This window comes from Pseudovirgaria hyperparasitica, assembly GCF_010093815.1.
Source record: "Pseudovirgaria hyperparasitica strain CBS 121739 unplaced genomic scaffold EJ05scaffold_7, whole genome shotgun sequence".
Classification (NCBI taxonomy): Eukaryota; Fungi; Ascomycota; class Dothideomycetes; order Acrospermales; family Acrospermaceae; genus Pseudovirgaria; species Pseudovirgaria hyperparasitica.
The window spans coordinates 816856-841594 of NW_022985555.1; the positions used below are offsets into that span (position 1 = coordinate 816856).

At 43.6% G+C, this 24739-nt stretch overlaps 6 protein-coding genes across 6 annotated transcripts; 2 read left to right on the plus strand and 4 right to left on the minus strand.

The window, feature by feature from the left end:
• Positions 1-621: 621 nt before the first annotated feature.
• On the minus strand, positions 622-2184 carry EJ05DRAFT_492818 (kinase-like protein; the record flags this gene model as incomplete). Its single annotated transcript, XM_033746059.1, has 6 exons — positions 622-833; positions 882-998; positions 1294-1383; positions 1436-1486; positions 1540-1880; positions 1934-2184. The coding sequence occupies 6 exons, from the start codon at positions 2182-2184 to the stop codon at positions 622-624; spliced, it is 1062 nt and encodes a 353-aa protein (XP_033601034.1).
• Positions 2185-3167: 983 nt separating this feature from the next.
• On the minus strand, positions 3168-5020 carry EJ05DRAFT_500101 (acetyl-CoA synthetase-like protein; the record flags this gene model as incomplete). The annotated part of the gene is made up of 3 exons (XM_033746947.1): positions 3168-4097; positions 4165-4626; positions 4691-5020. The coding sequence occupies 3 exons, from the start codon at positions 5018-5020 to the stop codon at positions 3168-3170; spliced, it is 1722 nt and encodes a 573-aa protein (XP_033601035.1).
• A 1182-nt stretch (positions 5021-6202) lies between these two features.
• On the minus strand, positions 6203-6674 carry EJ05DRAFT_500102 (PAL-domain-containing protein; the record flags this gene model as incomplete). The annotated part of the gene is made up of 2 exons (XM_033746948.1): positions 6203-6600; positions 6662-6674. The coding sequence occupies 2 exons, from the start codon at positions 6672-6674 to the stop codon at positions 6203-6205; spliced, it is 411 nt and encodes a 136-aa protein (XP_033601036.1).
• Positions 6675-8323: 1649 nt separating this feature from the next.
• On the plus strand, positions 8324-9907 carry EJ05DRAFT_475891 (uncharacterized protein). Its single transcript, XM_033743913.1, has one exon. The coding sequence runs from the start codon at positions 8680-8682 to the stop codon at positions 9679-9681; it is 1002 nt and encodes a 333-aa protein (XP_033601037.1). The 5' UTR covers positions 8324-8679; the 3' UTR covers positions 9682-9907.
• Positions 9908-10318: 411 nt separating this feature from the next.
• Positions 10319-12744, minus strand: EJ05DRAFT_537924 (uncharacterized protein). The gene is made up of 3 exons (XM_033749416.1): positions 12645-12744; positions 10639-12582; positions 10319-10567 (listed from the first exon to the last, which is right to left on the minus strand). Exons 1-2 carry the CDS (start codon positions 12685-12687, stop codon positions 10667-10669), a joined length of 1959 nt encoding a protein of 652 aa, XP_033601038.1. The 5' UTR covers positions 12688-12744; the 3' UTR covers positions 10319-10567; positions 10639-10666.
• Positions 12745-12867: 123 nt separating this feature from the next.
• On the plus strand, positions 12868-17018 carry EJ05DRAFT_452115 (uncharacterized protein). The gene is made up of 3 exons (XM_033742408.1): positions 12868-13553; positions 13605-15597; positions 15647-17018. The coding sequence occupies exons 1-3, from the start codon at positions 13287-13289 to the stop codon at positions 16585-16587; spliced, it is 3201 nt and encodes a 1066-aa protein (XP_033601039.1). The 5' UTR covers positions 12868-13286; the 3' UTR covers positions 16588-17018.
• Positions 17019-24739: the final 7721 nt, after the last annotated feature.

The window sequence follows — 24739 nt, forward strand, 5'->3', positions numbered from 1 at the left end:
TATATCCCTGCCTACTCCCTACATACTAGCCATCTACCCTCTACGTAAAACAATACATATATATGTGTTATTACATATAAAATATTAGGATAGTTGCTTGTTAGATATAATTACTAACGCCATAAGATAATTAGTAGTTCCATCTACAGTCGATACTGTGTAATAGCAAGCATTTCAGCGTTACCACTCTCTACAGGGGTCTCATAGTATTGAATCGCTGTATTAAAAAATCCTTCATATATGAGACTTGGTGCATGAAGATCACGCGTTGAGTACATAGTTCAAGCGCTAATCTTGCAGACCGTCTGATGCTCATTCATATTCTCAAGACAGCACCAGCGCCTCAACTGATGTCAAAGGGTGGCAAATTTCGATAACTGTGACTTTTCTTCTTCGTGGTTGAAGGAATGAAATAAGGTCGAAGGTTTTGAGTATTTCCATAGTGCAGGACATTCAGGCTCTATGTTTGCAAAGTCGACCCAAATAGATCATAGCAGTGATAATACTGGAGGCTGTATCGATCGTTAATCGTGCCTAGCGCTTAGCATCTGGTATTTAGACCCCTACGATTGTAGAGCGGTACAGCATCGTGTGTTATAGCCACGCGCGATAGAGGGAATCTCACGCGTTCTGATGAAGCCATTCATGCCGCAGGAGCTCTTTGGCAGTCTTGCGATCGTGTGGATCGAGTGCCAAAGCGCCTTGCAAGAAGTCAACAAAAGCCGAAATGTCCTCGCTAGTCATATTTTTAGGTCGCTTTAGGGGACCCTCTTTCCCATCAAGGAATCTCCTTAGGTTGGTCTGCTGAAGGGACGGGATCCTGAGGAGGTTGCCTGGGTCTCTCGTTAGACCACCCTGAAGTATGGACGAATGGTACCGACCTTTGTCGTCAAAGAACTCCGCAGTCCTCGCAGCACTTTCAAGAAGTCTTGGAGGCATCGCACCGAGTACCTCCATGTATTGCGCAAGATGATCATCCTCGAAGTCCAGGTACCCCGCTTGCAGGCCGCGCCCGGAAATGCGACGTGGCCTTTGACGAGCTCAATCACCTGTACTAGTCAGTCACACTTCCTCGAACTGTGTATCAAGAGCAGCTCTCTAGTTCTCAAACCCACGTACAAGACAACCGAGGCTCCATATGTCCACAGGAGGGCCCCAAGGAGCACCTAGTACTACTTCAGGAGCCCTAAGGTGCTCTGGCTGGATGTTGTTGGACAGATGTTTTGAAGTCCATGATGCTTTATTATGTCAGCGCTCTTGTTTGCTGTAGTGGTGTGTGTTCTGACATCTTACCGACGCTAAAGTCTATGATCTTAATGTTTCCGGGCTGCTCTTCCGTCATGGTCGGGGTGACATTGCTGATAGATTGTCCTTCTAACACCTCTAATCGGCATGTAAGCGACAACAACTAATATTACCAACCTCTGTAGCTCACTCTGAACAAGGTCTTCGTCGATCTCCAAGCAAATATTCGAAGGATGAAGATCTAGTAATTCTTTAGTCGGCAGTAATGACGCTATTGGTGAGCCGTGTACTTACCAGTATGGATGACTCTACATGTGTCATGCAAGAAGGACAACCCCTGGAGAAGCTGCCTGGTCACCGTTTTCATAATAGACACCGGAATGCGCTTATCAGCGAATCTCATCGCCTGGTCCATGATACTGCTTCCGACGATAGGCATGACGATGCACTCGTGCATTCCATTTGGACCTTTGATTTGGAACGTATCCAGCAGGGTGATGCACCGACTTCTGCTAGCGCCAGTGAGTCGAGCATGTTCATTGGTTACTTTGCGAAGTATCTCAACTTCAAAGATGTCATGGTCTGTCCCATAGCAATCATTGGTCAAAAGTTTGAGCGCCACGGATCTGTTCTCTCTATATGCAATCAATATTAGATTCACAGCTATTCGGACAAAGGAGCAGCGTACTGAAGATCTTTCGCCAGCCAAACCTGAGAGTATCGGCCTCCGCCAAGCTGTCTTATGGCTTCATATCGTCCGTCTTTGAACATCTCCCTCGTGCTCGCAATGTAATACCTATCCGTCGTACCGAATAGTGGTGAGCTTTCACATTTGCTCGCTGATTTGACAGCGAGAGTAGCAGAGCAATGGTCTATTTTTTGGGAGAATTTACTACCACGTTTGAACAAAGAAGACGGCAATTTGAACCAGCGCATCATGTTGTTATTGATTGAATCGTGATTATGTTCGCGTAGGTCAGAGGGCGCGAAAGCTCGAGGGTCGGGTAAATAAGTCTGTCACGAATCCGTCTCTAACTTTTTCAGCGCGACGTTTGGCATCTATACACACCTATAGAAAATATAACGTTTGCCTATAGTAATTAAGTATCTTGAATATTATTATATACAGTAGGGGCGGCCTGCGGCCGGCAGACTGCGGGCAGTCTCTAAGGCACTAAGACATGCCGGAAAAACGATACACCACGCCGAGACGGGAAAATTTTCAAGCTACGCGTATATAGGGGCGACTGTTTAGCTGATAATTATATCTCGTCCGCTAATACGGCGCTATAGGTTATGAAAAGTATATAGAATTATACGTCATAGGTAGATCTAAAGATAGGATTCACGTAAACCGTGGTTCTTAGGGGCAGATTTCGGTAAGGGCGCTAGCGGGCACTAGATAAAAATATTATATCTTTTTATAATTCCTTTGGAATAGTCTAGCCTCCCTTGCTAAAGAGATTTTATATATATATCTTATTTCTTCTCTAATATAAGGCTCTATTAATTATCTCTAATATCTTATAGAAGCTTATACAATTAGAGAAGAGAAGGGATAGAACTCCTATTATATTATCTTTATTAATAAGATCTTATTAAGTACTAGACTTATATATATAGAGTATAGGTAGACTGGATAGGACCATCAATTAACTTTGTTACGTCTGACCTACCGAAGTTCCCGTTTCTCCCTGGTCTGATTCCGTTGACGTCTATCTCTTATGGGCGTGTACTTGCATCTTCTACTGTCTTCCTTGGTAATAGTGGTAGTCTCCTCCGTAAGACCGCCATGATAGTATGAATCAAGGAGAACGGCAACGAATCAAAAAAAGAGAAATATAAATTAACTAAGATATAGCTTCGTCTTTTTTTCATATTCCACATAGAACAGAGATGTAAGTCTACCGCGAACCAACGCTCTACAACGAGAAGCCATATGCCCGGTCGAATAGATCCTTGAACTCGGCTGCAGTCTTTGCTCGGTCAATCGCTAGCTTTGCCGTTCTCGGAAGCCTTCGCTTTAGTCCTGTTGAAAATAGGTGTTCATGGCATAATTGGACTGATGTTTTACTACCTTCATTTGCCTTCTGGATTTGCATCCACACCGAGTTCATAAAGTCTTCGTCGGAAAGCTGGAAGGCTTTTTCGTTCGGCTCGAGGAGCACAATCGGCCACGGTCTCCCCGACTGACCTATGTACACACCAGACACGAGTTCGTGATGTGCGATTTGACGTTCTAACAATGCAACAACCATATTTTGCCCATTTGATAGGCTTATCACGTCATCAACTCGTCCGACGATGCGCCAATAGCCAGCACGGTCCGGATGAGGGACGAAGAGGTCGCCCGTATGGAATGTCTCCAGGTGAGGATATGTGTCAAACACGCCTTGGAACTGTTCTAAGCCCGCCACTTTCTTCATCTTCATTTCGAAGAGCCCATCACCATGCTCCTCAAAGTCAAGCCCCATGCACTTACCAAAGGCAAAATAGCTGTGTTCCCCGGCGGCATCATCGAATAGATGCGAGCATACCATAGGATAGATCTCTGTTGATCCATAGACCTCACAGATATCGGTTCCCCCATCTCTCTCCAGTGTTCTGATAAGATCTACACCCAGAGGGCACCCTCCAGTTTTGATTTGCTCCAATCCGCGGAGCAGAGAGAGAGCCTCGGGATCACGGATCATGGATTCGAGAAGACCGGAGACATAGGCAATAGTCTGTATTTGACAGTGCTTGAGTATGGATTTAGCGTAGCTGACATCTACGCCGCCTTTTGGTAGGGCGATAATAGGCTGCGCGTCATCGTAGACGGGGTGGAAAAGAGCGAGGGCAAGACCCCATGTCTGGTGAGAGGTGAAGTCACCATGCTGGAGGGTGTATTCTATGGCATCTACTTGGGAACAAACTTACATGGCATGGGAAAAAATGGGTATGCAATCTTTTGCCGGCGTATCTTGGAGCTCGGGTTTGAGGGCTTTTCTGCGAAAGGAAGCGAGCTGCGCCAAATGCTGCCAGGCGTCGGTTGGTGTAGTAGATTGGCTTTGGTAAAGCTGCTGATGGTAAGCGACCTAAAAGAGCAAAGATTGGGGCAAGGACCATACATGTGGTTCCAGATGAATGTAAAATACAGGCGACCCGACCAGCAGAGGATGCATATGTCTCATTGTAAGGATAAGGTAGCCCTGCCGGAACTGACAACCAGTTCTCAGATGGTGGCACAGGAACCTGACAAACATCTAATCTGGTCCTCAACACCGCCGCAATGTTCGAGTCCGTGGGCAGGGTTCCGCGAAGTAAGAGACATTGGCAGCCAACCTTGTCGAACAAATTCACTATGCCATCGAAGGAGGCATAACAAGATAACAGGAGGATCTGACAAACAGCACACTACCATCAGCATAGCTCGTTTCATGAGTTGCGGGATTCGCCAACCTACCTTGCACCGAATCTTCATGCAAGCTACTATCATTATGACATACTGCAGATCGAAAGGGCCCCAATAGCTAACGGTCTGGAATCGTACGTTTGCTGTTTTTAGAGCAGAGTTCAACCACCAGGCAGCATGATCTATCGCTCGCGCGAAAGCCGAGTATGTGATGTCTTGGAAGCCCTGGGAAAGGTCTTCGGTATCGTGTGGGATGGTGGCGTAGACCTTATTGGGTTCACGGGTGGCAATATAATCAATTCTCGGGACCAGGAGTCGAGGGCTTCCATCTGACAGAAGCTCTGACAGGCCGATGTTAGGAGGCGGCGCCGTTAACCCCATAACTATGTGCAGACCTGGACAGACACGAAGGGGGCAGTTGTAGATGGTAAGCAACAGCTCAGTCGTCTAGAAAGCGGGACACAAGAGAACATCAAAAGAGCTGTTGTTTTCATGCTTGATGATGTCGTAATTAAACCACTGGTCACTTGACTAGTTCTGGTCTTTTGGCCTAGTGGTTGAATCACGACAGAGCCATGGACTACTGGTCACGGGAAGGACAAGCATTTTCGACTGTTCTATACGAATGCGACACATGGCAGGGGAAGACCTGCTGAACGTACTATGGGTATGGTGGGTAATACTTCCCACTTGTCAAGCTCTCTTGGAATCGGTTTCAAGTGCTTCTTTACTGTTTAGAAACTCCTTATCCAGAAGGATTCTAATTAACACTACCTATACTAAGCTCTATTAAGTCAAATCAATGTATCTCTAATAGAAGCGGTTCTGGGGGAAAAGGGCCGAAAGGGAGGTATCACCCTTGCGACCGTAGTACGAAATGCTTTCTGACCGTGACGTACAGTCGCATAGCGCTACGAATTGAGTAGCGCCATGGTTAGAATAGCGTCAGCTAGGGCGATAAGAAAAGGCGAGTTTTGGGATCTGGGTCTACAAACGCACCGACAGTAATCTTCAAGGGTTCCTGGATACGGATGCAATTGGTGAAGTATATGAAATGGTATGTTCCAATCCCACGTGCTCGCCCTGATAAGGCAGCCAGTGAGCGTGACTCAAATCGAGGCGACTTCTTGACAGCCCCGCCCGGTCGTGCCTTTAACAAAATACTGTGGTGGTATAGGTAAAGATTGTTATTACAGGTCAGTGCTTAACTACGGTCATTCACGCCTATGTAGGGAATGATTGGACTTTATTAGGTGTGAGGCGAGGTATTATAATTTAAAAACGCTGCGACTTAGGGGCAAAGAGACATAGACGATTATTGCCCCTACTATTACACAGTACATTGCGTGCGTTAGTGTGTGTGTGTATTTCACCAAGATGATCAAGCAACCTCCTTGCCAAAAACTGTGATGAGCGGACCCATGATGCTACCATTATCAATCTTGTTTCGTACCTTTGAGATCCAGCGCGCCTAGTGCAACGGCTGCCGCAGTTCCATTCACGAGGCCTAAGCCTGCCTTCGGACCGAGTTCGATTGGTTTGATGCTGTTAATGCTGAGGGCTTTAGGCGCAGAGAATAGTCTGTCCGCTACTCTGCGCCATCTCGACTCGAATGTCCGGATTTCCCTCAATCGCACCAACGATATATGACAAAGGCATAAGATCGCCTGACACAAAGACAGAACCACGGAGCAGAAACACGGGGGCGATTTGGTGTTTGAGTAGACATGCCATTGCCTCCAGGACAGGGAGCGATACAGCGGTATGACCTCGAAGTGTCTTGTTGCAGCGCACCGCAATTGTTGCGCGAAGCCAGTCCGAAGGCATCGCCTGTACCGGCTTTGACCCATCTGGCGACTGGTTACCGACTCCAGCCTGGGTGAGCTGCAGCAAAGCTGCTTGTAGCTGGATCGTTTCGCCTGTTCTCGAGTTGACACTGCCCCTGAGCCCAGTGTTCGTGCCTGTTGCATGTCATCAGCACATATTAGCGTAAAAGAACGGCCATCGACATGATTGGGTTACGTGCCGTAGACATAGAGGCCGTCAGCGAGGTGGCCCAGCAAAGCCTGCACGCCATCACGCATGTTTCTCAGTTCACCTTCACGATTCGTGAGCCGGGGTAAACACCCATGGCTATCGCAATTAGTCTCATCATCTCCGACGGGTAATGAAGTCAGCAATGTGCAGGTCTTCACCGTCAATTTCAGAGCATCTGCTCCGTATTTGCTACTGGAGGCGGGCTCATGTCTCAAGGGCTTTCGTGATATGCCGAGTGTCCGCGTCTCGGCCCTTCCTATCATCACTGCCGGTGCCGTCTTTGATAACAGTAATACCGCTCATGATGTTGCAGACGCGCGGTTTCCCAAAGGCGTCAAAACCTCGAGAACTACCCTGGTTCGATCAGTCTCTATGGCGCAAGTATATTGATGTCTGTGAGCATAAAGACTCGGCAGTCCACCAATCATTTATGTCTCGACCATACCACATAGACGCGAGTCATCCGGCTTCAGCTTCAGCTGGTCCATATTCAAAGGATGGACATGCAGAGTGAACCTGTCTGAGGCAGTTTTCAAAACCTCAGGTGACGTTCGTTTTTTGACCGTTTGGACCTTCAATATCCCAATATTCACCATGTGTTTAATGTCTCATCCCACCTCCAACTTAAGACCCGAGCTAAGGACCAGGGTTAGAAGACGGCGTAGAGCTAAAGGAATATGGCTTCAAGATGGCTAAACTTACCTATTTTAGATATAGTCGGAGGTTAAGATCGACCTTTTTCGAGTAGTAAGTATTTATCGTCCGCCGAATAACTCGAATCTATTCGACTTCGCTTATACTTCAATAGAGCTAAGAGAAACTATGGATCTAGTATAGCCGGATACTGAAGAGAAAGAAAGAGAGATAGTGTGTGTGTGTATGTGTGAGACAGAGAGAGAGAGTATATATAGGTGTATGCGTAGATTTGAGTCTGGGAATTAATCTTGAACCAATCAGAAAGCTAGCGCCGAAGATACCCGCGGCTATCGCCCGCCTATGTAAAGTTGGGGTGCTCGATATACTCTTTATTGGTGGTCGATATAGCTTTACTTATTTTGGAGGTCAAAATCGACGTGAGATTTCACGCGATTAGTCTCTTTGCTGATCAACAAATGCATGCAGGGGCAGGGTCTGGATAAGGCGTTGTGCTGCGAGCCGCTCGGCCCGTAGCCCACGGGAAGTAACATTTAAAGATCATGCTATACACACGTTCACTTAGTCCCAGCTGCTGACCCTGTCCTTTTTCTCGACAACTTGCCTGTCCGGCAAGCATAGGAGCAAGCATGCATCTGCATAGCAGTAATTCATTGGCTGAAAAGACTTGCAATTGTGATGAACTGACCTGCTTAACCTGCCGGAAGCTATACAGGTAATGAACAAGCTCTGCTGCCTGAGGGCCTATGATCCTGTGCATCTACCCGGGCGACTTTCTCGTACGATACGAAAAACGGGAATAGGCATTTCTGGTTGTGTCGGGTGCATGCCACGCTGATTAATAAGTGAACGAATATTCGGCCATCGTAGCATTGCACTTTTGACATTCACACTTTCGAGATGGTCTGCTGACTAGCTGGTCAGGTCATCACGCCACTTCCCAAAATCACCCAAGTTGTGAATCTCTGTCGCATTTGATAGTCTTGAGCCGGCGTAGACGGTGGTGTGAAGTACTGTCTTGTGCTACCATATCTTTACCCGAGCTCGACACCCAAATTAGTCTAGCCATATAGATAAGTGATCAGTCTTGTGCCGGGACGCAAGCAGTCTGATGTCACTATACAGTGTCACGGACTCTTCCACATGTTTTCCAGTGAAACTTTTAGCACCAGTATATATGATCTAGTTCATCCAGCCGAAAAGCAGATGTATATCTGCTTCAAAGCAGCTCAGCTTGTCTAGAAGGCTAATAGCCTTACCAGTCTTAGGTAAAGCCGGTCGATTCGATCCGTTCAGTTTGGTTTTACCCTGAGACTGCTGATCTCCTTCTTGCCTTCTCAACTTTGAATATGGCGGATCTCAATCACGATGCACCAACAATGTATAGCAGTTTGGACTGGGACCACTACGCCCGATGGCGACCACCGTACCCGCAGTCGCTGAAAGACCTGATTTATGGCTATCGCAGTGAACACTCTGGAGCCGGTTGGAAACGAATTGTCGATGTTGGCGGTGGTGTTGGGATTTCCTCGGCGATCTTTGCCTCAGACTTTGGCACTGTGCATCTCCTCGATCCCAGTCCTTTGAATCATCAGATGGCACGGAAATACCTGGGCCAGTTGGTGGAGCAACAGAGCCTCCAAACTAAGCTAGACTTCACGCAAGCGACTGCCGAAGAAGGCCATAAGTTCGTGAAAGACGCAGACATGCTCATTTGCGCCGAAACAGCACATTTTATCGATCCTGAAGAACTCGTCAAGTCTGCAGCTGCGATTCTTCGCCCGGCTGGCACATTAGCTATTTACAGCTACTGGGGGCCGATTTTTCCCGACCAGTCGAGGGAACTCAGCGACGCATTCTGCAAAGTCATCACTCGAGCACTGGGCTGTTGTCTCAAACCAGGTGATGAAGAAGCGCGATCGAGGCTCGGGAGCGCTGCGGCTCGGGTATCAGCGGGAAAGAGCGTGCTTGATTCTATTCCTGTTCCGGAGGAGTATTTCGAAGACATCCGTCGAGTACGGATCAACCCTGATGCCGAGAGAGCGATTGAGGTCTTCAGAAAAAGTTTCCCCGTCGATCATGAACCTGCTCCCTCCCGTATCGGCAACAATGATAAGCATTTCATCTATCAGAGTGGTTGTGATCCCGAAGCAGAAGGATGGAGCTTTTTGGTCGATAACAGGTGGCTCCACAACTTCATTGCCACTATGCGCCCGACTGACGTTGAGCTGAGCGATGAGGAACAGAAGGTTATCTTTGGGGAGTGGGATATGCTTTTCGCGAATGAATGCCCATCCGGGTCTACGCGAGCCTTATGGGCTGTAAACGTCATCCTCGCTACGCGGAGATAGGGTCGACGAACCAAGGGGATGTTTATCGAAGTATAAGATGTCTAACGGAGCTCGGTCGATTCTATGGGCGTTTTTCAAAACTTCGTTCGAGGTAAGAGCGCCTGATGCACATGACCGGGGCGCAGTTCACTGCCCGAAGATAATACCCGTTTACCAGCGCTGCGCTAAGAGTAGTGGTCACTCGCGCTAGATATAAATATGTGCCATGAGTAACTTAAGCGTCTTACGCGTACTTCATCAGTCTTTCTTCAAAGCCTGGTGCTCATTCCTACATGCCCGTGACATTTCAGATTTCCTTGAGAATCCTCTCGTATTCAAGATGACGGACAAGCACGCATCTATAACATTGCTCATCCACTGCCATGCCAGTGAGCCAGAATGTGGGAAACATTGCCTCAAGGCGTGCTGCACAGAACCACTCTCGATCAAATCAGGCACGCGATTTTGTAGTCCTTATCAACATGAATGTTGCTCTCGGTGACTAGGTCCTGTAAGGGATCCCCCAGAGTTGATAGTACGGACGAGTAGTTGCAGGAAGGCGCGTCGTTGGACTGAGACTGAACCGTATTGTTGACGGATGAGGGTGAGCGTAAGAAATCAGAAGGCGTTGTCCGGACTGTGCCACTTAGGACGCGTTCAGACAACCACACTAGGCCCAATGAGACGAGGTGCTGGATATATTGTAGGTGCGTCAAGTCGTAAATACGTTGCACGAAAGACTGTTCCAATATCATTAACGGTGGCTAGCATGTCTGAGAAAACCAGCTTGGTAGTAATTTGGCAGAAAACAACATAAGCATGGCAGCCAAAAGGAATGTGATGCTCTTGAAGACGGCCTTGTGAACCGGGAGCTTGCAATGTGTACATCCTTACGGAGTGAGCCCTCCTGCATCATCAAATGTTAGTAGGCATGGTTTCCGAACATAAACTGTATTGTATTGGGTGTCGGTATCTTACAAGTCCTCTCCTCGTGACGTAATAATCTTTACACTTCCAGCCCGTACCCTCTCACCCATCTCAACTCTGCCGCCTGTCTCTCTAGCGCCCTTCTCATTTCCCTGTCATATTCTCTCTCCCTCTTCATTTGCTCATGCTCCAATGCATCCTGTGCTTGCTCGTCAAGCTCATCCGCCAAGAAAGTAGCCTGAGTCCCAAAGCCCACCATGCCGAGCATTCCATCACCGGTCCAGACCAGCAGGTTATCTTGTCCGAGGGGCACATCATTTCCCGTCGCCTCCGAAGCGACCATAGGAATGATTTTTTGGACGATGTCCCCTTCTGCTGCATCCATGGCAGGCTCTTGGACTTGTGCGCTTCTGTGGTCATTCACTAAGGAATCCAGATCTCTAGCTGCGCGATGTGTTCGGATTGCGTCATTGATATTGAATTGTCGCACTGGCGTCGAACCATCGCGCTCAACCCACTTTAGCCAGCCGTCCCCATCTGAGAATACGATACGGCAGCCATGCGATACAGCGGAAAGCAGCTTGGAGCGTGATGCGGAGTAGCGGTTGCGGTAAGACGTATCAGGATTTGACGTCGTGCGCGCGTCTGATACTAGTATGCCGCGCTTGGGCTCGGAGGAGAGGCCATAGAGTTCAAGCGAACCCTTGCCTTTGTATTCTCCCGCAGCGAGGATAGTGTTACCTGATCTGGCTTTGGCTTCTCTAATGCCGGAAAGATTGGGCGGGCGAAGCAGATTGCGGAAGTCATGAGGTACGTAGGGAAATGGGAGGAGAGCGAGACTAGAGAGCCGGGCGCCTGAGTGAACAGTACCATGGATTTTGGGGAAGAGACGTCGATCGTAATTAAGTAGGCTTGTGAATCGACCAGCGACCCAAATGTCACCATTACCATCCCAAGGTTGCCCCTCTGGTATGTGTAGTATAGAGAGAGCACCAGGCTGCGATAGTGAGACATATGCCCCTGAGGGCCCTCCGCCATACATTAGAGGTAAGAAAGAGCTTTTCTTCGGTGGTGTGCCTCCTATAAGCTCCAGCCGTGTATTTTCAGACTCGTTGGTGAATGCTATAGGTTGTCTTGGATCATGAAGATGCACAGTACCATTTGTACCGATGGTCAATGGAACTGGGTGTCTCGCCTCTGACAGGGCTGTGATTGCAAATGGATATGGACTCCTCGAGACGACTTGCATGGTATGTAGATCAACCTCGTTTAGCATATTCGTGACACCAAAATATCCTTTCTTCTGCTTGTTATCTATGCTGACCACCTCTACTGCCCCCGTCTCGGTCATGGCGGTCTTGCTCTGCGTTATCCGGGTGTTGCGATCCGACCTTAGATCTAGTCCAGCAAGCAGTCCAACAGAAGTCTTCTCAATTATACGGCCCTGATTAGGCTCTGAGCGAGCATCCTGGACAAAAGAGACGTCCCATATACATATACTCCCATCATCCATCGGAGCGATGAGCTTGTCTGCCATGCATTCTGAGTCGTCATAAAGGATCCCCATTCCTGTAGCTTCATGCTGGACCATGTTGTCATTCTTTCCACGATAGACACCTTGCAACCAGCTGAGTTGCACAGGTGCATGCCGATGGATGAATTCTTGATAGAAGTTGCTATCTTCGTTTGGATATGACGGATCCCAACTGGCCATCATATTGGTTCGCCTTTGTGCGGTTACTTGATATGTTGTTCTCTCTGAGCTTGGCTCGATACTGGCCTGATTGCCCGTTTCTTGTGCCGCTATCGCTTCCATTGCGTGAACGATCTGCAGCGTTTGGTGGTTTTGTGAGTCCTGCAGTCGCATGCGTTGTTGATGGAGCCCTGCGCGAGTGCGCTCGAAGCAGATCTGCTTCCAGATTTCATTATCGCGGCCGACTTTGAGAAAGCGACGAGAGGTCAATTGAACGTTGACGAGGTCGAGATAATTGAGGACTGTCGCATTACGTCAGTTGACTGATCGCAACATTCTTGACTAGGGCTATAACGGGACTCACATGTGAAGATATGGAGTACAACCTCGTCCGGGAGACGATGCATATCGATATCACAAAATTACTCCAATGCTACCTAAAATATCGGTTTCATAGTAAAAAGTCGTTGTCGCCAGACGAACTATGTAGTTGGTACCCGTTAAATACCGCACTAGTCTATTTTAGGATGAGCGCCGTACATCTTCAACACCATGCCAAGCAAGTTGAGATGGCAACTTAAAAGCGACCACGACTTCTGGGTGCACTCATTAATATACATTACTCTGAACTACGGAGTATTGTCAACCAAACAGTCGCCCAAGTCTGAGACAGAGTCCACCATCGCCCAAATAATCAGCCAGCGCTAGTCGTTTCCGATACCGAAATTGCCGAACTGGATAGTTCAAGCGCTAACATAATACCTATAGTCTACCCCGCGGGATCAAGACGGTCTTCTTATTGTCCGTGCTGTTTCTGCCGTTGTTCTGATGTGTAGTCTTACGTCATGACTACTCCCAAGCAACACGTATTGGACAGTATTACGAGACCACCTTAGGCTGCCCGCTAATCTATGTTACGAAGATATGTAGCTTTGCGCATTGTGTACTTTGTAAGACATCCATTTGCAGAAGTCAGCATTCTTGTATGCTTCAAGTCTAGACAATAATGCCACCGATCCCATGGAAAGTGAAGGTCACTGTCCACCCTGGTTCATCGCAGGACGACATTGCAAACGAACCAGACTGGCAGAAGGGTCATCAGCATCGTATTGGCTTTCGAAACCGTCAGGACCGACGACCTGGAATTACGCACGTGTATGACGGAGCGCATGACGAAGCTGTTGAGGACGCAGTTAAGGACTATCAGAACCTTCTTGACCGCGAAAAAAAGGGACACTTGGTGAATTTTCGAGATCTCATTGAGAGCCAAAAAGTAAGTAGTCGCGCTTGATAGAAACCGTTGGCCTGAGCTTATCGTCTTCAGGACCTTCACCTGAAGCTACCTGAGAACCGTTCGCTTGGGTGGCGATACGTTCTCAACGCTACTGAAGACTGGGTAAAGAATGAGCAACCCTGGCCTGCTAATTTAGAAAGAAAGGAAAAGGAAAAGGAAAAGGAAAAGGAAGAAGATCAAAAGAAGACCGACGAGCAGAATTCAGAACAGAACCAAACTAGCTCGGATACTGACGGTGAAGCTGAGGAAAATTGGAAGCGACAGAACGGTGAGGGTAGTAAACATCACGATGCCTACGCCGGAGGACCCGACTCTGGCTATTGTAGTGATAAAAGTGATGACAAAGAGCCAAGTGAGTATGACAAGCTACGTGAGAAGTACACTGTACAGGAGATCGCCCTGCTTCGATGCCTTCAGCATGAAAAGAACTATATTCAAGCCCTTGGCCAGAACAATGGTAAGCGAAGGAGCCCAGTCAACCAGAAGCAAAGGGACATCTCCATAGATGAAGCTGATCAATTTTCACCTGATAATTGGATACCTCGCTCCAATAATCTAATACGTCAAACCGGAAAACATCCTATGAACGCAGAACCAAACCTTACACATCTATTTGACGCTGGAATCATCACACCAAATGAGCTTCATTACGTAAGGAATCATGGTGCCGTCCCACACATCCTGTGGGAATTTCATGAGCTTGAAGTGGAAAATGGGAAGCTCAACCTTTCTATGGATGACCTCAAGAGGAAATTCGACACAATCAACATACCTGTCAGCCTGGCATGCGACGGAAATCGAAGAGGTGAAATGAACCTGATAAGACGATCGAAAGGCTTCGATTGGGGTGCTGGCGCAGTCAGTTGTGCGTACTGGAAAGGACCACTAGTAAGGGATGTACTGCTAGCAGCGGGCGTGGATGAAAATGCCATCAAAGAAACCGGTAAGAGATACTGGGTCAATTTCGAAGGTGCCGACGAACCAAGCGAGGGAAAGTATGCAACCTGTATACCTTTCGACTATGCAATGAATGTGAGTAATGACGTTATACTGGCTATGGAGATGAACGACGTTCCATTACCACCAGACCATGGTTATCCTGTCCGTCTCATGATTCCTGGATACGTGGGAGGCAGATGCGTAAAGTGGCTGAAACGGATCTGGGTCAGTGAAAAGGAGAACGATTCGCATTACCATATCTGGGACAACAGGGTTCTACCAGCTTTCGTTACCGAAAAAGACGGAGATTTTGCAACTGCGCTGTTCAACCATCCCGATACCGCATGCAATGAGCAAAATTTGAATTCCGCGATCGTACGACCTGCTCACGGGGAAGCGATACCTTTGACGCATGCTAAGAGGGGCAAGACCTACCGCATAGAAGGATACGCATATGACGGAGGCGGCCATGAGGTGCAACGAGTAGAGATATCTCTTGATAATGGGGACACTTGGTTGTACTGTATACGCAAGTTTCCTGATGCTCCCATTCGGCATGGCAACAAGTTCTGGTGCTGGCTACATTGGCACGTTGACATCGAGATGACCCATCTTCTGCAAGCAAGAAGCATCACTGTTCGTTGCTTCAATGTGTTTAAAAATACGCAGCCGGAAAAGCCACAATGGAACACAATGGGCATGATGAATAATGGCTACTACATTGTCAAGCCTGAAATTGTCGACCAAAAAGACGGCGACGTCCCTACAATCCTGTTCCGCCACCCAGTTGATCCATCTGGTAAAGGAGGCTGGATGAAACCAAGTGTCGAGAATCAAGTCGCAACTGCAAGACAAGATGCCGGTGCACCGCAAAATCAGTTTACAAGAGAGGAAATAGAAAAGCATGACAATGAACGGAGTTGTTGGCTTGTAGTGGATAATAAAGTATATGATGCCACTAGCGTGCTCTCATGGCATCCAGGAGGCAAAGCAGCAATCCTTGGACATGCCGGGAAAGTCCATCAAGACACGACTGATGAGTTTTCGAGTGTGCACGACGACTACGCTTACCAAAAGCTCAAAGGTCTGCCCTTGTTCTCTCCAAGCTTTGGGCTATGACTGACACGCATCAGAATGTATCCTCGGGACAGTAACGGATAAAGCCAAAAACTTTATCAAAGCAGACGCCGAAGCCAGAGCCAAAGAGCTCGCCTCAGCATCTGAAGGCTCAAAAACCATCACACTCCAGAAACACCGATGGGTTTCAGTCAAGCTCGTCAACCGTAAATCACTCTCCGAAGATACCCGTACATACACCTTTCAACTACCATCAGGCAAACCCGAACTAGGTCTTGGAACATGCCAACATGTCCAACTCGGCTTCCATCTCAAAGACCGCATGCTAATCCGTTCATATACCCCAACACGCCCAACACTCCCATCTATCTCCGATGCCACTTCACCTTCAACTCACGAACCCTTCGACCCGCACGATGGCGCCGGCACCTTTGATCTCGCCATAAAAACCTACTTCCCCACTTCCCAACAACCCGGCGGTGCCATGAGCAATATCCTGGACTGCTTGCCGCTGGGCTCCGAAATCGAGATCCGCGGACCGACTGGCGAAATCATATACAATGGATCTTCCAGATTCACGATTTCCGCCCAAGAATACACTTTCACCAAAGTGAACCTAATTCTCGGCGGCAGCGGTATAACACCTGGTTATGCGCTGCTCGCTCGTATCTTGCAATCTGCAGATGACGAGACACAGCTTAGGGTCGTCGATGCGAATAAGAGCGAGACGGATATACTGCTGCGCGAGGAGATGGACGCGTTTGTGGAGAAAGGCAAGGGCAGGTTGAAGGTCGTGCATGTACTGAGTCATCCGAGCGAGAGCTGGAATGGGATCAAGGGACATGTTGATGAGAATGTGATTCGGGAGAATCTGTTTGAGCCGAAGGAGGGCACAGTGAGTCTACTGTGTGGGCCACCGGCCATGATTCAGAAGGCAGCATTACCTGCGTTGAGGAAATGGGGTTTTGTAGAGGATGAGAATGTTTTCGGTTTCTAAAGGTGGCGAGTGGGTGGGTAACACAGTTAAGGTCAAATTATCCATCAAGTATCGTCAAGTCTTCTGTTATCGCGCGCAGAACCTACTGCCCAGATTCTAGTTCCATATCATGATCTTGTAATCATTTTTCAGCCGGGCTTGTGGAAGAGTTCGATAGCACTTGCTACATACTCAAGTTTCAAAGCATGAAGCTGTGGCTAGGCACATCGTCTGTAATGAAACAGCCCTTCTGTTACACTCTGCTCCTTAGCTCTTGTAGCAAACGAAAGAGGAGAGATTCAATTCAGGAGAGACTTCATACAGCGAATTGTATCTCCATAGCATAGTCTTCGTAGCCCAAAAGATTACCCACAAATTAGAGACATATATCGCAGGATATGATCACGGATATCCATGCATGGCTGACATTATGCAATATGTCTGAGTGTATCTTGACTGTGTTGCATTCAGATCGGCAGAAACTAATTCGAGGATAGCCTGGAAATGTTCTTTTCTACTCATGTCCAGATGGATCAGGCTGGGTGAATCGACTGAAGAGCCGGGCAAATACTGATTCCTTACCAATCGACATCTGGGCTCCTCTCACGTTTGCAATTTCCTAAGTGATCCAGAAGCGTCGGAACCAGGCTCTGTCTAAAAGGCTTACATACGTAGCGATATGATCGAGTCTGATGCCTAGACTCCTGGGATCTGGAATGATCGTCAAGAAATTCTGACAGTGACTGACGCTGCAAAACTACCAGACGTTCCATGATAAGAATGGGATCAGGTGTTAACCTTCCCAGTCAAACTATGACCTGATCAGCATTTCTGTTATGTCGTCCTTCCAGCTTGGTGACTCCACTCTTTGTAATCATTCTGGTTGATACACCATGCATAAATCTATACAATCTGATCTTCTGTGTCAGAGCGTACATGTCATAAAGCATCATCAAGATTTCCTGTAATAGGTAGTTCTCGGCTATTGACGACAATCTTGGCTGACCTTTCTAGGCTGTTTCACAGATAGAACAGGGTTTTGCATGCGATTAGCAACCCGGCATTAGGTTCGCTCAGGTATGTTTGAAAGATACTGCATCCAATCCTGTCATTGCCTCTGCCAGAGTACAACCTCAGCAATCGAAATACGTCGCTGCCGAGGTCGGACGGAGTGTATTGGTCAGACTTCCTATCAAACAATCAGTTCAATTCTATGCCTATATTTGAAGTTAAACTAAAGTACTTTAGTTTACCCTACTATATATTTAAACTAAACTATTAGTTCTAGTAGTAGAATTAAAGTTAACTAAGTTAAACTAAAGTTTAGTAGGTAGTTAAAGAATCTCGTAAACATAGTTAAAATATCGTATATTTAAGGCTATATAGTCGATTTTCGTATACCTTAGTATATACCTAGGTAGATTTAAGTACTAAATTATCTAAATTTAATAAGAAACTAACTAGTATACTTTTACGTAAGCTACTAGTCGTAGATAAGACTATAATACTACTAACTTTTTAAATCTTATAGATAGCTAATTAATAGTAGACTTATCTTACTTTATTATAGTATAATTATATCTTCTACCTTACTAAATATATATTTATTATTATAGCTTAAAGCTAGTATAGAGAGTATATTAATCGCGAGTTTATAAAGGTAAGGAAACTTATCCTTTCTATCTAGCTACTACTAGATTAGACTATCTATGTAAGAATAGGGTTATTGGATAGTAGTATAGTTAGATAGAATAATGGGGTGTATTCTATTATAGAACGAATTACTACCGAACCCTTTCGGTAGGAATCTAAGAGTATATATATAAAGGGACGCCGATCTATCTAGTACGTGACTATTTACCGCCCTTTACGTTACCTTCTAACCCTATTAGCTAAGGTACGTGTAGGTTAGGTTCTATCTAAGGCTAAGTTCTAATAATTATCCCTTCCCTCTAGGAAGCTACCCTTAGTAACCTAGATTATTACCTATTTCTATATCCCTATTCTAAGTCTCGTAAGACCTTAGTCGTTCTCTACGCTTCGTCTTAGATACTTACTAATATTTACCGATCTAAGATTTATATAAGTATTTTTCTAATAAACTAGATTTTATCTATCTTAACTTCTTATATAGGTGAGATTACCTAATTAGGCCTAGCATATCACGTAATATAATTAGGTAAGCCCGGGTACTACCTATATTAAAATCTTTTCTTAGAAATATTCCTTTCTTTAAAAAACTTCTTAACTCTTTATAGAGTTTTTTAGATTATTAGATATATCACCCGATCCTTATAGATATAGATTTATATAGATTTACTATAATTTAGTACGATTTACGTAATTTACTAATTTTTATACCATCCTTAGCTAGTAATAATATAATTCGTAATAATCCGTATAAATTAATAATAATCTTAATATAGTTTCCCGAAATCTCGACGCTCTAAAGTAATCGACGCGGAAATAGGCGCCTTCGAATAATCTCTATCTTATATACGTTACTAATATATTAAAAGCTATTAATCTACCCCGACCTAGGCCGGGCTCTAATAATCTAGCTATATATTATTATAGTTATCGCTTTCTATTGTATATAACTTACGGCGGTACTAAATCTATAATATACGGTACTTATATGACTAAGAAGCGTTATTACTTATAGGTATTTAAGTAAGTTTAAAGAACTTTATATAGATTTACTTATATTAGTATAGATTACTACTAGGCCTCTAGTAACCTCTACTAATAAGGAGTATAGTACTACTAATCGTAACGCCTTAGAGAAGGCTTTCTACGAGCTATATACCTAAGGTAAGGGTTACGCCTAGGAGTACGATTCTAATAAGATCCGTAAGGATTTATTAGAATCTACTATAGTTATTATTACTGCGATTACTAGATAATATCGTTTTTCTTAAATCGTTATAGATTCTTACTAATATATATTAATCTCTATAATAGTGCTAAAATCTCTACTACTTCGGACTTCTTTCTATATACTAGTAATATTAGAATTCCTAGAAAAGGTTCTAGTAAAAAGGCTAAGGTTCCTTCCTTACGCGTGCTAAAGAGCCGTAAATTTAGGGAAGATGGCTCTAATCTAGAAGTTTCTATACTAAAGGTATATGGTTCTATACTAATCGTTAAATCTTTTCGCTAATTTATATAATTCTTAGCGTGCCCGCGCCGGTCCGTCCCTCTCTATCCCGGGTTCTACCGCTCCGTAGGTTTCTATAGAGGAGTTTATAGCTATAAGGCACGCTATATAGAATTTATAGCGTCGGAACGAAAGGCTAGAGACTTATATTATAAAGCTCTATACTATGCTAAATAAGAACTAGTAGAAGGAATTAGATATAACTATCGCGGTAATTAGTACTTCTACTCCTACTCCGACTTAATTAGTTTAGATCTATACTAATCGGTACTAATATATCTCTTTTATCTAGCGTTTTTAGTTTTTTAGTTTTAATTTTAAAGTAATCTTACTTCTTCTAGATAGATTAGTACGAGTTTATATAGATCTATATAGATCTTTATATTTTCTTTTAGCTTTCTTAATTTTATCTTTCTTTAATAATAACTTCTTTAATCTCTTTAGTAATCTATACCGATCTATACTAATTGGCATCGATTTTCGATATCTATTTCTCTTAGTGAATTATTTTTCTAAGTCTCTTTTTTAGTTAAATTTTTAAAGTTCTAAGTTCGAACTTTCTAAGGAAGTTCCTTAATTCCTTAGAATATTTTAAAGATCTATATCTCTTTCACCTTCTTCCTTTTAGGCGGCCATCCTTAGCGCCGAACTATACTAAAAAATGTCGAATCGCCGTACTTTAGTATAATTCTCTACGATTCTACGGCTTCCTTTACTAATCGCTACTTATATACTAATATCGCTACTTTACTAATATTTATTATAGGTTCCTAAGTATCTTCGTTAGGATTATATCCTTTCTAATAAATTTTATATAGCCACGTGCTATCTTCGGCGCGTTACTAGCTAAGTATCTACTTAACTTCGTAGATATCTATACCTTCTTATATAACTACTTTATATAGTATCTATTCGGAATAATCCGGTAATAATAAGGTATAAAATGGCTCGAGAAGCGTAATATAGAATATATTATATATCTTTAACGTAGGAGGGAGTTATAACTCGTACGCCTGGTTATTAATTATATAAGTAATCTTATATAGACCTATCATCGTATAGTTAAGCTTTTTCTTTAGCCTAATACTACGAATATTCTTACTATTTAGTAAAACTTTATCCCTAATATTAAAGCTTATAGGTTTTCTACCCTTATTATAGTGCGATTTACTATAATTCATAGTATCTTATAGTAACTTTATAACGCTTCTTTACGTTTAGAATAGTTCTATAGTAATTTCTATTACTTTAACGTTAGGTCGTTCTACTTTAAACTAAGTCCCTAAGAACTATATATTATGGTTCTAACCGAAGTTTACTTCGAACGAACTCACGTAGGTTAATATATATTAGCTATTATTATACGCGAATTCCGCGATATAGACTAACCTTACCTAGTTATCCTACTTATAGTTATAATATACGCGTAAATACGCCTTAACTATCTAATTCTACCACTCTATCTATCTATCTATTTATAGATAGAACGTAGTACTAAGTTTCTACTTAATTCCTAGCGTATAGTAGAAATCCTTCTAAAATTTAGACGTTATCTACGGATCTCTATCCGAAACTATGCCGTTCGGTATACTATAGAGCCGGACTACGTCACGGAGTAGTATATCTATAAGATCCGGTGCTTAGATTATCTTCCTTATAGGGATGTAGTATAATATCTTTATAAATCTATCTAGAACTATAAGTAAACTATTATAAATGTGCCTAGAACACTTACTTAGGGGTAGATCTATAATAAAATCCATCGATAATTCCTTCCATGCCTCCTTTAGTATAGGTAATGGCCTTAATTCACTATATGGCAAGTGTCTATATACTTTCGTATGCTAGTAAATGTTAGGACTTAGCCTTAGGTAGGACCCGATCTACACGTACCTTAGCTAACAGGGTTAGGAGGTGACGTAAAGGGCGGTGAATAGTCACGTGCTAGATAGATCGGCGTCCCTTTATATATATACTCTCGGATTCCTACCAAAAGGGTTCGGTAGTAATTCGTTCTATAATAGAATATACCCTATTATTCTATCTAACTATACTACTATCTAATAACCCTATTCTTATATTCGAATTACTCCCTATATAGTACTATAGTTAAGATAGTCTAACTAGAACCGAGAAGGTCGACACGATCTACTATAGGGATAAGTAATACTATATTAAATAATAGGGATCCTCTATAATCGGTATTAATCCCGGCCGTTTCTAACTAAGAAGTAGAAATATTAGACCGAATCACGGAGCTTTTAGACGAAGAAATGGTAGATACGCCGAGTAACTTCTAATAATATAAAGCCGGATAACGAGTCGTGGCGGAGCCACGTAAGGTATTATAATAAACTATCGCTGAACTTTAGGAATACGTCGCGAATTAGGCTCGAGAGATTTAAACCCTTAAAGAATAGGTAGAACGCGCGAAACTCCTTATAAAGAGACGAGAACTTAAGGAGTCTCTTAAAGAACTACGCCGAACGATAGTAGGTGGACGACTTCCTATACTAATTTAGGCGGAATTAGTTTACCTACCATTAGAGTTACGATAATCTACCGTATACCCGGCCGCTTCGTTACCGATTTACCCTATTCCTTCCCTAGGTATACTAAAATCTAAAGACCTAACTATATTTATAGGGAAGAACTAAAAGGAGTAGAAAGACTAGAAGAGAGACTACGAAAAGTACTTCCTTAATAACCCTCTACTCTTTTCTACTAAAGTATAACGCATTTCGTTCGGAGAACGATACCTAGACTTATAATCCCGCGATTAATAGAATAGATAGAAGGAAGTGCAGCTACTATCTACGATAACCTAGGAATATTTAGCTATATTTATACTAAATACCCTCGGAACGGATAGAGAACGTGAAAGAAAGGCACTATCTAAGTTAAGAAGCGTGGTATAACGACCGAACTAGACACCTACTTAACTACTATAATACCTCTAAAACCTATAGGATAATATCCCTACGCTATAGGAAAATATTCGCATATTCTAGTTTCGCGAAGTACTACTTCCGTTAATTCGCGAAAGACTAGGAATAGTATTATTAAGTTTTAACTATCTATACGAATTAGAGGAGAAAGCTAATAAATACTACCGTATCCTTAAGGAACGCGGCTCTCTAGGTAAAACCGACGAACCCTATATAGGTTAGAAACGAGGTCGATTAAATACGTTCGATTAAGAGTAACCTTACTATAATTAGCGCTAGAAGAGTGTAAATCGGGGTAGAAACGCGTTAAGAGGACACTAAAATAATTAAGGCGGTGCTTCTTAACACGGAAAAGGATAAGGCACGGGCTTAAATATAACGCCTATTATAAAATAGTAGGATTATAGCGCACTTCGTTACTATAAGTATAGAGAAATAGGATATATTTCGCCTAACTATAAGAATCCGAAAAAAGAATAGACTAGTACACGAGACCTAACCGCGTCCTTAGCTAAATTATATATACTTAGGAGGAGCTATAGCGCCTTCCGGCGAGTAAAGACCTAATATTACTAAAAGTATCGTTATCTATAGTAAATAGTAATAAAACTATATAGGCCCTCGTGGATACTAGTATAGAAGATAACTATATTTCGTCGATTCTCGTAAAGGAGTATAGATTATCGTATAATCTCGGTAAAGTTAGCCGAACTATCGTAGTTAATAGATATGAAGTTAGAACTTTAGGTAAAGCTATAACGAATTACGAAGTTCATGACTTAAAGATAATAAAATAGTAGATGTCTAATAAATTTATCGTGGCTAATATTAGCTAATAGAATATGATTCTAGGGATGCCTTAGCTTAGACGCCTAAACCCTATCCTCGATTTTTAGAAGGAGATATTAATATTCTAACGATACCATAGTAAATTATACTAGTAAGTCGTAACTATTAGTAAGGAGGCATAGAACCTCGCCGTGCGGACCCGATTATCGCTAATCTATCTTATATTCTTATTAATTATTAATAAAGACGAGGACGATAGTAATAATCAGGGCGAAGACACGCTATCTAACGTATATTCGTAGTATACGGATATGTTTTCGGTAGAAGATACGTTACTTCTCCCTAATCACGGGCTATATAAGCTAAAGATCGAGCTCGAAGAGGGAGTAGACGTCCCTTATAGTCTACTTTACCTACTTTCGAGACTAGAACTTAAAGTTCTTTATAAATATATTAAAGAATACCTCGAAAGGGGCTAGATACGTCGTAGTACGTTATCGGCCGGTATACCTATTCTCTTCGTAAAGAAGAAAGATAGAAGTTTACGTCTATGCGTTAACTATTAGGCACTAAATATAGTGACTAAGAAGAATCGTTATCTATTACTACTAGTTAGTAAATCTTTAGACTAATTAATGAAGGTAAAGTACTTTACGAAGCTAGATTTATAAGATATATATTACCGGCTTTAAATTCGTTACGGAGATAAGTGGAAAACCGCATTTCGGACTAGATATAGTTATTTTAAGTATACTATTATGCTATTCGGGCTAATAAATACGCTAGGAGCGTTTTAAGGATATATTAATACTATACTCGTAGGATTACTTAACGTGATTTACGTAGTTTATCTCGATAATATACTAATTTACTCCGATAGTATATAGGATTATAAAGAACACGTGAAATCGGTGCTAAATCGTCTAAGGTAGTATAAACTCTACGCAAAATTATCTAAATACGAGTTTTACTAATAAGAAGTTGGGTTTCTTGGCTTTATTATAATATATGGCGGCCTAAAAATAGAGCCGGAGCGTATAAAGACTATTATAGAATAGCCAGAACCTACTACTATACGTTAAATTAGAATATTTATAGGTTTCGTGAACTATTATTATAAATTCATTATAGGCTTCTTACGAATTACGGCGCCGCTTAATAAACTTATAGAGAATGGCGGTAAAATCCCTATAGGTGGGCGAGTATAGCGTAAAGCTAAGTTGGTCGAGATATAGTTAACGCCGGAAGCGCGAGATACGTTCCGATTGTTAAAGAA